Source organism: Periplaneta americana, chromosome 10 (genome assembly GCF_040183065.1).
Source record: "Periplaneta americana isolate PAMFEO1 chromosome 10, P.americana_PAMFEO1_priV1, whole genome shotgun sequence".
Taxonomy (NCBI): Eukaryota; Metazoa; Arthropoda; class Insecta; order Blattodea; family Blattidae; genus Periplaneta; species Periplaneta americana.
The window spans coordinates 44591755-44605817 of NC_091126.1; the positions used below are offsets into that span (position 1 = coordinate 44591755).

The 14063-nt window shown below is 36.3% G+C and overlaps 2 protein-coding genes across 4 annotated transcripts in view; one reads left to right on the top strand and one right to left on the bottom strand.

Annotated features, from left to right (window-relative positions):
• The window catches only part of LOC138707622 (early endosome antigen 1-like), a 41794-nt gene extending 36390 nt beyond the window's left edge, over nucleotides 1-5404 (bottom strand). The window contains exons 1-2 of the mRNA XM_069837286.1: nucleotides 5304-5404; nucleotides 5047-5197 (exon numbers count right to left, since the gene is read on the bottom strand). Coding sequence (XP_069693387.1) covers nucleotides 5047-5197; nucleotides 5304-5348 — 196 coding nt within the window. The 5' untranslated portion in view covers nucleotides 5349-5404. The remainder of the gene's footprint in view (nucleotides 1-5046; nucleotides 5198-5303) is intronic.
• Nucleotides 5405-7301: 1897 nt separating this feature from the next.
• Lamtor5 (Late endosomal/lysosomal adaptor, MAPK and MTOR activator 5) overlaps nucleotides 7302-14063 on the top strand; it is a 28579-nt gene continuing 21817 nt past the window's right edge. For 2 of the 3 annotated variants that reach the window (XR_011334294.1, XR_011334293.1), the window contains exons 1-2: nucleotides 7302-7470; nucleotides 13785-13846. Coding sequence is in view for 1 of the 3 variants with exons in the window: in XM_069837288.1 (XP_069693389.1) it covers nucleotides 7436-7470; nucleotides 13785-13846 (97 nt within the window). In the remaining 2 variants the exon portion in view is untranslated. The remainder of the gene's footprint in view (nucleotides 7471-13784; nucleotides 13847-14063) is intronic. The other variant, XM_069837288.1, reaches the window with a different exon arrangement.

Genomic DNA, 14063 nt, shown 5'->3' on the forward strand with positions numbered 1-14063 from the left:
TAATAATATAAGAGATCAAAATGATCGCATTGGCTGTTCTAATTTACACATGTAATATCAATGTTATCAAATCGTATATTCAGATTTACTATGCTGCCATCTAGTTGTTACATAAGGAGTGACGTCATAACTCCCATTTGAATCGCATTAGCAACTGTACTACCATCTCATGTTCGTTTACAGCGCACGGGTGGTGATCCTGGCGGTTGTTCACTTCAAAGTGCTACCTGCTACCGATTTTAACATTGGGATGAGCTATCTGTTATATAGATGATCTAGGATATGAGTAACTGACATAATGCCCTCAATTTATAATAAAAATTAAAAACTTTAACCATAGTTTAATCTGATTATCAATGCTGCCTAACAGATGCAGAGAAAATAAGGGATTATCGGAAAAGAACAAATAAAAAACAAGCAATGATGAAGTAATAATGCTAACCACACATACAGAGACATCAACACAGACATGGAAATTCTACACAACCAACCAAAAACTCAGAAACTAAACACACTAGAACAATACGAAATATAGTCTACAAACACACAAAAATACATCCAAATGAAATTCTCAACACACAACTCAATTTCAGAACACATACACTCTTTGACCCCACATCACACTACACAAACACACCCCCACAGGAAACAAAACAAAAGGTGCCAAGACCAGTAACAACCAGTTCTGATGATGGCCAATAGCAAGCCGAAACATGTTAATAAGGTAACATAAAATTTAACATGTGAAAGACACATAACACATTTTCCAAAGTAATAATTTCGATTGGAGTGGGATAAAACGAGAAAGAGAAAGAGAGGCAAGAACAAGGAAGACAACGCAGAAACTTCGTGAACAATGTAGAATTAAATCATAAGACCAACATCCAAGTGGCATCCAATTCTATCTCCTCGGAAATTACACACAGATACTGAGAAACTTGCCTGGAACTTCTTTGCAACATCTCAGAGGAATGGTCCAATTGATGGAATTTGGTGAATTGTAAAGAGAGGTGTCTGATAAAGAATGCTTCAACATAACTGTTCTTTTCCTGTCATCTGTTGAGATGTTAAATAATCGCCATATGTTAGATAACACATGGAATTCTGCCAAATCATCTTGTATTCACCACACACATAAGAAACATTTTATATGACGGTATGACAATACACATGTCATAAGTCGAATGAGTCCATTCATGAGTACAAACACATTTTTTAACAGTAAAGTTGCTTAGAGATCCAGATAACGAAAGTATTGCTTAAGTTCAGGTTGCAAAAAATAACGCGAGATGTACACAGAGACATACCAAACCTACATCAGAGAAATATACTTAAAATTAAAATATTAGAGTATATTTTAATGATTTGAGGAAAACACTGTTGAATAACGACTAATATTTTAACATGTTTACTCTATATCAGAGACTTGGCAATAGGAAACTAGGCCTATATTGTGGTTGTCTTTTTGCATAGGCATTATTCATGAATTAATGTTATTGCCATAGACGCAGAAAATGAGTTTCTTGTTAATTGTCTTCATACATGTGAAAAAGATTGGTATTAGCCACAAAAAGCAGGAGAAGGAGAAAATAATGAAAGCTGGTATTCTTCTGATGACCTTATTAAGATACTTGAAGCACCATAAGCACTGAACAACAGACGTGTATATACTCGTATATCCAGTGGTTTTAATGTTTGATATTTCTAGTCATAAGTAGACTTTACACCATTAAAAAATGAACAAGTTCCAGAAATGTTACATCGGTTACTTAAATTTTATTTTGTAGAGGACAGAAGGATATAAGATATATTTTCTTTATTAATAGTGCTATGTATTCGAACTAAGGAATATAATTTTTCACTCTTAATGTACTAATTCAGAGAAATTTAAGATATTAACTGTCTCACTAAAATGGTTGTCCCTTCTTGTTACGTGAGTTACTCAAAAATTAAATTAATTATTCCTAAAGGAAAATTATTTTGTGCTGAATCCTCGTTACATATTATAGTGTGGGTTTCGTATAATATTATTTTGTTTCCTTTTTGTGCCATCTTATATAACAGAAAAATTAATAGACAAAGCTACAAAACTGCTGTCTGAAGTTATGCAAGTTACCACGGAATGATCCTCCTAACAATTTCAAAATAATGACAGGAAAACTCAAGAGAAAGGAAGTTGCGGAAACTGGACTTTCAAATCACTTACTGGGTGATAAAGCTTACTATACCACAAGGAAGCCACCAGTGTAGCTCAATCAGCTAAGGTGCTTGCCTGCCGATCCAGAGTTGTGCCCAGGTGTGGGTTTGATCCCCATTTGGACTGATTACCTGGGTAGGTTTTCCCCCCCCCGAGGTTTTCCCCAACCGTAATGTGACTGTCAGGTAATCTATGGCGAATTCTTGACCTCATTTCGCCAAATACCATCTCGCTATCACCACGCTCATCAACTCTAAATAACATAGTAGCTGATATAGCGTCATTAAATAACGAAGTAAAAAACATATATCACAAGTAAATGAAGAAATAATGTTAAATATATTAATGATTACATATACAGAGAGTTCCTAAGAAGACTAGCCTCACTCCATCCTCTACCTAACAAAATCTGTTGGAGGGCTGCAAGTGAACATATGCTGGCATAAGGACAAGATCATGCATGCTTCCCTACGCAAACTGATCCCACTCCACTCCTTACCGCTTAGCTTCCTCGGGACACGTGCTCCGCACTGCAATCATTAACCTGATAGAACATTACTATGTGGGACCAGCTCTTGTAGGAAATCCCTGTATATTATCTCTAATTGAAGTTATGGCTGAGATGTACATCTAGTAGACGACATTCAATTGAATTCCCAACGAGATATAGGAAAAAAGAAGTAATAAAAGGAGAACCAGATAGTTGTAAAATATTTGGGTCTATATGACTATAGGATATCGGTAGTGTGTTTATGAGAATATATGTTGGCTAGATTGGAGAATGGGGTGATGTCATGTGGTCGACGTATGTGAGAAGGTTAGTGGATTAGTTGAGGTGATATCTCAGTGACATGAGGTCAACTTATGTAAGAAGGTTAGTGGGTTAGTTGAGGTGATATCTCAGTGACATGAGGTCAACTTATGTGAGAAGGTTAGTGGGTTAGTTGAGGTGATATCTCAGTGACATGAGGTCGACGTATGTGAGAAGGTTAGTGGGTTAGTTGAAGTGATATCTCAGTGAGTTTTATTTACTCGTCGTGTTGGTTTACGTCGGCCATGTTGTGATGTCAGAATCGTTTGTCAAACTTGACGAAAATTAAGCGATATCCTATAATAAAAGAATCCCAAAATATTTTATCACTATGTATTCGAAATTGGCCAGTGATATAACTCATTATGTTTATAATGACAGCATATCACTCTCGATATTAAAAGGGTAATAGTAATTCAGAATTTAGTCTTCTATAAGTATTACCGGTAAATTAACAAGATTTCGATTTCTCTGTTAACTACAGCAAGTTGCTAGATTCCACATTACCATAGCAATGATGTTAGCTATGTTTGTTTCTGTGTATAGGTTACCAGGGAATGTGGTGAGTGGGGACCATGACTCATATAAGCAATTCCCTCAACATTTTATTGATACAATCATTTCAGTTTTCTTACTGGATAATAGAGAGAGTGACATCTTCAGATTATTAACACAAGATGAAATTGGAGCACGCTTTCTTTAATTTCTTCCTGTTGTATATACGGTACCTAAATTGAATTGAGTAATTCGGTAGAAAATATTGGTCAATATGACGAACATCAATGAAATCATCGAGAATCAGTGACAAGTTAGGTTTGGTTTCTTGACGTTTTTGGTATGCCTTGCATATACGTTTTTTTGATAGGCATATCAAAAGCCAGAACCAACCAAAACTAAATTGTCATTGATCCTCGATTTTATTTTATTTTAGTAGGTTATTTGGGTCTATATGACTATAGGATATCGGTAGTGTGTTTATGAGAATATATGTTGGCTAGATTGGAGAATGGGGTGATGTCATGTGGTCGACGTATGTGAGAAGGTTAGTGGGTTAGTTGAGGTGATATCTCAGTGACATGAGATCAACTTATGTGAGAAGGTTAGTGGGTTAGTTGAGGTGATATCTCAGTGACATGAGGTCGACGTATGTAAGAAGGTTAGTGGGTTAGTTGAGGTGATATCTCAGTGAGTTTTATTTACTCGTCGTGTTTGTTTACGTCGGCCATGTAGAGAAGTCAGAATCGTTTGTCAAACTTGACGAAAATTAAGCGATATCCTATAATAAAAGAATCTCGGTTATTTTACGAGGCTTTATTAGCATCTAAGGTTATTTAGCATCTGAATGAGATGAAGGTGATAATGCCGGTGAAATGAGTCCAGAGTCCAGCACCGATAGTTACCCAGCATTGATCCTCGATGATGTCCACCATATTCACCAACGTTTTCTACCGAATTACCTTAAATTGCATCCTTCTCTGATGTTGAATAATGCACTAAATTTAGAGCACATTAATGATTTAAGCACAATTTAAACTTACATCGTCATTAAGTATTAACGAACATTTCAATATAACTTACAGGAATTACATTTTTTTTATGTTTTGGTTAAATTAATTACAGACCTATATTGTTTCAATGAATGTACTGTCTTTTTTATCTAGTTATTACAGAGATTCAATCGATGCTAGATATTAAAGAAGCTTAAAATATGGTACCGTTTTCCCCATTTAGAATGATAATGAAATTTCACTCTTGTCTGGTCATATAAAATAGTGAAAAAAGAAAACACATATGACAAACTGGAGGAAACATGTGATCCTGACTTGAAGACACAGCCTTTCCATAACAATTAATTACTTGCATATTCAAACGAATGTTTGTACCTATATAATTATTCTTATTACCAATGTTAGCTATGAATAAAAATTACCGCTAAACAATTAAAACAAAGAGTTAGAAAGTAAAATTCAATGTATGAAAGTGGCACAATCATCCACATGCTTCCAAATATTGATAACAACAAATGGAGAAGCTTTACCTCCATCATGTGTTGAAACATAGTGTGACTGCAGTTCTTCTGGTGATGGAAATGCCTTCATGCATTTCGGACACAGGAAACCCTCAGCCGCTTGTTTCGATAAGTCATCTCCCTGGTCTCGTCCTGGAGAGTTGGGTTGGGACTCCCTTCCCTAAGAAAACAAGACATCTTTTTCTAGACTGCTAATGTAATTTCGTACAATATCTTACCAATGCATATGTAATAATAATTCCCGATCAAATAGCATTATTTCTCACCCTGTCTGTTATTTTGTTAACAATATTTTTTATAGTAAACATCATACATTTCCTTGACAACCACGATCACAAACACAATCGTCTGCTATGATGCGATGCGGCAGGATAGCCAACCTCACCTCAAGTAACAGGCCTGTCACGTGTGACGTCAGAATTTCAATGAAATAAATACGTAAATATTCGTATTCATTCCTGGACAAAATATTTTGTGTTAGCTGAATTTCGCTCAAACAGCTAGTCAGACAAGAAACTTCAAAAAACCTCTATGATTATGTCCGTGGTTTTATGGTTGTGCAGGTTTGCCTGTTCATTCATGGGACGGCTATTACGACGATGATCTGGAGATCTAACGAACCATGTATATGTATATACTGTACTATTAGACTACTGTCGGTAAAAACTACAGCATTTCTACGAAACTGGGAAACTGATTTTCCTATCAGCCCCAGAGGTGGGGGGAAGTGAAACTCCTGATTACGTATATAATGTAATCAGGGGTTCTCATATGCAGATTTTCCGCGGAGAATAATGTGAAACTTTTGTAATGTCACCAAAGTTATGTTGGTATTACAAGGGAGACAGCATATGCTTATGCAGGTATGCTTTTCGAACATAAAACTTTTATGCTCCAAGGGTATGCTTTTTAATATGATGAGCAAACTTTCGAAACTGGCGTGTCCACTTTCAGAATGTCAGGTTTTGAAAGTTTGCTCCTCATATATGTGTGCATGTTTCTATGGCTGACCAGCTGGCTTTAAAGGGGCTGGACCCGGGATGGGTCCGTACACTTAAGCACGTTTTCGCCCATTTTGCTCCCTGTATTATATGAGATGATTACCCATATCTGACATGTGGCCTGGGGGCATTCGTGAATCCAACGCTGACAGATGGGCCATCCTGCCTCAGCTCCTGATGGAGCCAAGTCCCTTTTCTCGCGGACGAGTAGCCCAAATAGTCCCTGGGGCCATGGAGTCCCAAGTCCTTTCTATATCAGGATCGTACGACCCGTACTACGCCAGACTTCACCCCAGCTGATTTTACTATTGCAGATGATAGATGAAATGAGAGGGAGGTGAGGAATATTGATGGAATGATAAAGGGAAACCTTTGCAACGTCTGCTTTGTCCACCACAAATTTCATCACGATCTGACCGAGGATCGAACCCGGGTCGCCTGGATGCAACCGATGAGATTTAAAAGGCAAGTACGGGTTCCTGGTCAGGAGTAAAGTCCACTTCCAAACATTTATCTCTTGCCATTAAGTTCGCTCACTCCATAACTGGTGCTTGTAGTGAACGGTTTTGTGTTACAGTACGGAAGTTTTAGAAATACTGTATTCATTGGTAGAATTTATAAGTAGGTATTTAAAATGTGTATATAGACGTAGTTTAAATATTTATAAGTTGAAATTTTGGTTAAGGAAATGGCTCCAGCCATGTACAAAGTTTATACATAAATTCCAATTGTACAAGTGACGTCAGAAGTGGGCAGCGAATGATAGCGAAATATGCTACCCTGAGTCAAGTCGGTACAGTATCAGCTGCACAGCAGTGTCGCCAACTGGACGGAAATTCCGTCAAAACTGACAGAATTTCAATTTAGCGGACGGGAAAAGAATGGCTTTGACGGGTGACGGATTTTCTGGCGGAAATTACGATTTACATCGTCTTTCGACATTTTAGCTGCTGTCATTTTTAATTGCTTCATTTTTGGGGGAGCGTAGACCAACCCGGCACATTAACTGCAGAACTAGAGGCAGATGATGTGGATGAATTATTATTATTATTATTATTATTATTATTATTATTATTATTATTATTATTATTATTATTATTATTATTATTATTATAATCAAGGTTGGTAAGGAAGTTGAGTTAATATTTTCTTTTATTTGTATACAGATATATTGAATGGGTCTTACTTTTTAATTTTTATTAATTCTGACGGATTTTCAGATGTTAGATTGACGAAGATACAATTTATGTGTTGGCAACACTGCTGCACAGAACACACAGATCAGCTGATTACTGATCAGTGGATGGTGTGACTGCTTTGTGTACTGTAAGAAGCGAAGAAACGCAAGGATAACACGATAAAGTTTTATTGCATATTTTTTTTTCCGAGTGTCAAAAATGGAGAAAAGTTTAAATAAATGTTTGGAAGATATGTAAGTATGATTAGTTAATAGCACATATGCCCATAGAAAACAATTGATTGATTCTGAAATTATTTAATTTTATGGAGTACAAAATATTCTGTTTGCTTTTGGCATGATATCAGTCATGTTACTCTAGTTCATATGCAAAGAAATGTCGGTAATGTCAATAATATGGAATTCATGAATGTTTTTGAGTAATTATTTACCTTAGCGATACCATACTTGTTTACGTGTTATTGAACAAGTGGCCAACGACATAATAAATAACGGGGTATGTGGACGTTGTGAAATATCTGCGAAAGGAAATAGAGTTTTTGGTAATTTGCTAGGAGACGTCGTTGCGTATAGACCACTTTTACACTAAACCTAAAATTTGTTTTTGCAAGATATACTAAAACCCTAAACTAACCTAACCTTTTCCTTAATCTGTGACAGGTTACGTTAGGTTAGTGTTTTAGCATGACGAATAGAAACATGTAGTGGTCGCACTCTGTTAATTCAAACGGCAGATACCATGCGGCGCTAGTGCAGAGTTCGCTCAGTCTGTTCCGTGTGTAAGTACGTAAATACATTTAACGTAAGTTGCACTGTTTACCATTCGCTTCATATACGTATGTAATTGACATTGTACTTATAATCTTAATACTATTTGAAAGAAATATACATTCACATACATCACACTGTAAAACAAATAATATTTTAAATACGTAAAACTTAATTTAGGCCTACTTGTAGGTGTGCAATATGTACTCACCAACAGTTTCTTGTCCGACTCTGGAGAATTTACGAGATGATTTGGCGGCCCTCGGAGCTTGAAGTTCTCGTCGGATTTGTTTCGTCCGGAAGAAGAACCGACGTTTCATAAAGTGAAGAATTAGTTTCGGTATGATATCCATGGTATGATCCAAGCAGCATCCTGTTTCCGATCGCTGAATTACAATTGAGTTAATACTGTCTATGCATTCGTGAAATATGTCGCCCCACATTCCATCGCTCAAATTTTCTTTTCTCGTCTTTTCTGTTTACATAAGTAAATGAAACACGCTCTTCCAAGGATGAGTCCGGAAGGAGGTGTCACGACCAGATCCGTAATCCTTTGTTTCTGTAAGTGCAGAATACGGTGATTTGTGTCCATGATCACGAAGGGAGCGGGCGCATTGGTTACATTGAATAAATTTGGAACTTTTTTCACCACGTATCCAGCCAGGTGACATACCAAGCATTTCTCTGCGACAGTAGTGCATTTTCTAAAATTCTGGAATAGCACTTTCCCAACCTTGAAATTTGGAATCATGTTGAAGGACGATTTTTTTGTTTAAGGTTTTTTTTTTTCCGTCGAGTTTTTATTTCTTTATTACGTTGTTCTACATTTCGGGCTAGTAAACTCATTTGTTTCATGAAAAATGTCAAGGGCGCATCCGATTTTGGTTCGCAGTTCCCCCCACCCCCAGATGACAAGGCCTGTTTTATAGGGACGTAAATGCATTGCAACATAAATGTAATTGGAGGAAATCAATAGTCGAAGGATGGTCGTCGCAGCTCAATGATCGCATGATTCCGAAACGGCGTTCCAGGGGATCTTGATAATTTTGCAGTTAACACATATCGAAACCCTTTGCTCCAAAGAAATTTACACAATTCCAGTGTACTCTCAAAGATTCCATGGTTCTGTCAGATGCGAAAGTATTATTTTGTAGTGTTGATGGAATGGAGAAAATTGATGAGGATAGTGTGAGAATTCGAACCTTTATAAAGACCTTTAATACGAATACTTGAATTAAAGCAATCTGCAACTTGATTTAAATCCCTTGTAAATTGTTCAGCGCTTTCGCTGCCTTCGAAACTTGATGTATAAATTTCTCGATACACTGTTGCTGAAGATCTGAAAGGCTAGTCTTGCACTCATTTTTTGAAAGGAAGAGGGTTCTATATATATGCTGAAGACAGTTTAGAACACACTTTAAGTCCGTTAGATGCTGAACAGTCTTCATATACAGCAATTTATAAAAGCTGAAGTATATTAATTCGTTCTTATAATAAACGACGTGTTTACAATTAAAATTGTTTCGTATACATTTTAAGATACGAAGTCAGAAAATGCCCACAATTTCCTTTCATTGTCTGCAAGATTTAAAATAAAACACTTAGACTAACTCTTCTTTCCGCTTATGCCTAACGATTTCCAAGCTTTATTTGTTTGGCTTCCATCACATGTAAAGCCTACAACTCTTGCTCCTGCTTCCTCCAGTTGCAAAATTACTTGGATGCATATTTTTTGCAAGAATATTCCCAGATGCAGCATTTTTACTGGCATAAATCGCGACGGGTTGCACCGAGCTTTGCAGGAAGAGAATAAAGCGTGGTTTGAGAGTTGATGTTTATGAGTGGTGTTAGATCCCCAAAATCAACGAAGCCATCTACTTTAAGTGACGCATTATTGAACTGAATTTCTTCCCTAATTTTCACTTCATCGAATATTAATACACCGTATTTATTATTTCCGTCTTCATCTTTACAGCACTGTGGAATAGCATCAATGGCGTGTGGATTTACTGCATAAGGGCATTTAAGTCCCTTACATAATTTTCTTGAGTGTTTTTCAGAAGGGAGTGGTAGCAATTCATGTTGTAAACAATGTCTGTATCCTTTAGGTGATTTTATTTTAAGCAGGAAACTTTCTAGAATGAATTCACTGCTGTATCTCATTCCATTAGGATTCTTAAAACAGTATTACACTTTTTTTAACATGGCATCTAATACTATTTCCTCCTTTTACTGAGACCTGCAGTGCCCTTATAATGCAATTATGTACTTATAAGTTCGCTTTCTAAAGCACTGATTCTAGCTTTGGCTGATGACAGATTGACCTTAGCGCGCGTTAACTTCCTATTTACATATCTCAGTTGGTTTTTCAAATATGCTATTGTTTTCTGAGGATCAGAAGTTTTTTAGAAGAAGAAGAAGATAGAATATCAACATAATTTGGTTCAATTCTTGTTTCCGGAATATCTGTCATGCTTCTCTCAGGAAGATAATCTTCATCCTTTCTCTTTCTTTTACGAGGAGTTGTGGATTCTTGAATTTTCCGTATTCGTCGTTTTCGGGATTTGATAGGTGTTGAGAGGTACTTGGGCAGAATCGAAAAAATATGAGGAACTGCACCTGGTTTTAATTTCCACTTCAGTCTCGGCAATTCAACTTTTTCGTTATTCGCAACGAACGCGTCTACTTTAACAATAAAATCGTCTGAGAAATGAGAGTCACAAATAGAAATTGTTCGCGACAATGGCCTGTCTTTTCTTGGGATCGCCCTTGCCCATTTATAAAATTCGTCGTTGTCCTTGGGAGGGGTGAAAAAGTGTTTATTGACAGCCTTTCCGCCATATCCCGCCCTATAACCCGGAACAAAACACGAAGGCATTGCTTCAAATATAACAAGACAAGAATATAATAATCTCGTCCTTTAATAAATAAATCATGGGAACTACTCACTTGTCACTCGTGTACGAATAATTACAGATCAGTTTATTGGCACTTAAAGTATATAACGCATTTAATGACATTTAAAAAAGCAAACGAAATGTACGAACACTCTACCGGTACTGCTTATCAGTGGCGTAGCGTCAATGTAAGCTAAAAAGCTTAGCTTTCCCAGTTAATAATAATTTCATAATAAACCTGCAGTTTATGAAGAAAATTATTTATTAATTTTAATAGAATTTATATTTACTCATTAAATATTGTGATGCGGCAGCTCAGGATGATTTGTGATGTAGCAGTAAACAAGAAGCCTGCACACACCAGCTTCCAAGCAGACCGGTTTCTTCTGTGTAATCCACCCCGCAGATTTTCCATCCCTTCCTAAGCTACCCTAGTCGCAAGGCTCGCAAAGAAGCTAGCTTTAACATTTAAAATAAGTAGTTTCCGCGTTATCCCTTTTCGTCAGTTGTGTTCAGTTGAAGTGTTAGTGTGCATTGTGGCTAATATAATAAATAATGAGCGAAATAACAGTTCCTGACACTAATTTACTTGAATTTTTTTTAGGACAATTGTATTATCAAAACTGACTTACGAACAAAAGTGTGATTTAAAAAACAAATGACCGACTCCCTTGCTGTGAATGAAGGACACAACCAAAAGACAGACGCATACTTACGTAATGATACTAATATATTGTGATTTCTCTAAGTATGACAGGGAGTGAGCTAATGTTATACGTATACGTGTATATTTGTTAAGAGATATGTGTAAACCGTGAAATCATATTTTATTACGTATCATTTGAGGTCATGCCTTATTGGTGTTACTTATCGACTGCTGACTTGAAATTGACTACTGGGTACTATTTATTTTAAGACTGTATTTTTGTAATACGTTTTCTCATATTGCATGAAAGACAACTTGAGTTAGCTTCCCCTACTCAAAATTTCATGCTACGCCACTGCTGCTTATGGATATTCGCTTCCAGCTGAGCAATACCGATCATAGCGCCACAATTCTCTTGGTCACCATCGACAATGCTGGACAGATAGGAGTGCGGACACTTCTTCTTTCTATTCGTTATGGTTTTAGCACAGTCTACTATATACAGTCGCGAAGCTTCAGGTGATTTTTTGCAAATCTCGCGATAAAGCACTCCAAGCGGTTAGCAACTAGAAACAATAGACTGTCCACTGTCGACTTTGGATTTAGAGTCGACTGTGTCGTATTTCCATCGAGTGCTAGGTCGTTGCGTATTTCGCATTGATGCTTGTGAAGAAAAATCCTAATATCTATTTCTTATTTTACTTCTAGATGCAAAAAGTGGTTAATAAACAGCAGGAGGGAAGATCTAATGACAAAGAATGAAGCATATCTTTATAATAATATAAAGTTTTGCTCTCTTCATTTCGAAAACACACAATTCATGAATGAAAACAAAAATAAATTAATCTGGAATGCAGTTCGAACTTTATTTGATGTTTCAAATAAACCTGTTCTGTTATTATCTGCAGCTGAGAAACAAAAGCTTTGCATTAATTCTACGTCTGTATCAGCCGATTCCTTGAATAATTGTACATTTTCAGACAACTTAGGCCTACTTTTTTTTTCAAAGGATATGTTTTTAATTATAGCTGTTAATTTTGTTGCTATTTTTATTTGTTACTTTACTAGAGACGTAGGAAAAGTCTGTTACAATAAAATTTATTGATCACGTTTTATTTCCAATTCTGGTGTGATTATTATTGCTTAACCTCATCCCACTTTGTTAACTATGTAAGCCTACACTACAAGTACCGGTACACGTAAGTTACTCTATTAATTCATATTTCCATTATTATTGCTGTAAAGGGAAATGCAAATTAATATTTATTGGTTTCATAGTTCATTATCGCTATAATCTTGAATGAGTGAAGCGATTATAGTAAATTTCAGTTCGTTTTGCACAAACAAAAATAATATTAACCTATTCCTTGCAGGTATTTTCGAGTTTATGGTGGAATTTAATATACTTCATTAAAATAATCAATTAACTTTATCCATTTAATATTTGAATAATGGAAGGAAGGTGTTAATTTTTCCAAAAGAACACGACAACGACAGTAACATATTTTGTCGTCTACTAGGAGAGAGATCTGCGATGATGAGGCGATAGTAGCGATCCTAGTGGTGGGCAACTACCCATGTTTGCATTTTTACTACATATTGAGCTTCGCGACTGTATATAGTAGACTGTGGTTTTAGTATACGTTGTATACACTAAGGTTACATTTAGCGTAAAAGTGGTCTATATGCAACGACGTCTCCTAGCAAATTACCATCGAACTTTTTCCATGTCATTGAAAACGAAAGCTACTTGATATACGGCATTAGACCTGCTTATTTCTTGCTAGTAAAGGGATTGAATCCAATCAGTGTTAACTATGTACAGGCCTATATTATGCATCAGTCAAACATGGGCCATGGCCTGAGGTGGCAGATTTTTGGCGTGAGCATTTTTTGTACCATACCTGAGTTGTGGAAATTTGAGAAATTTAATACATGCGTCGACCTGGTTGGCAAGTTGGTATAGCGCTGGCCTTCTATGCCCAAGGTTGCGGGTTCGATCCCGGGCCAGGTCGATGGCATTTAAGTGTGCTTAAATGCGACAGGCTCATGTCAGTAGATTTACTGGCATGTAAAAGAACTCCTGCGGGACAAAATTCCGGCACATCCGGCGACGCTGATATAACCTCTGCAGTTGCGAGCGTCGTTAAATAAAACATAACATTTTTTAACAATACATGCGTGCATATGTACATTTGCTTATCAATGAATTATTAATTTGTGGAAATTCATTGCAGATCACAAGTTGCTGGTGTTAAAAGCTGCCTTTTAACTGATGAACAAGGTTTATCCTTAGGTTGTAAGTATCACTTTTAATGGAGTGCACTATAAATTCTGAAAACAGACATGGATATATATATATATATATATTTTTTTTTTTTCAATTTTCTGTACAGTATATTAGTCTCTGTGAAAAATAGTATAAAACTTTGTGTATGACAGTATATGCATGGCTGATGGCCGTTACAATACATAATTATTATTATTATTATTATTATTATTATTATTATTATTAT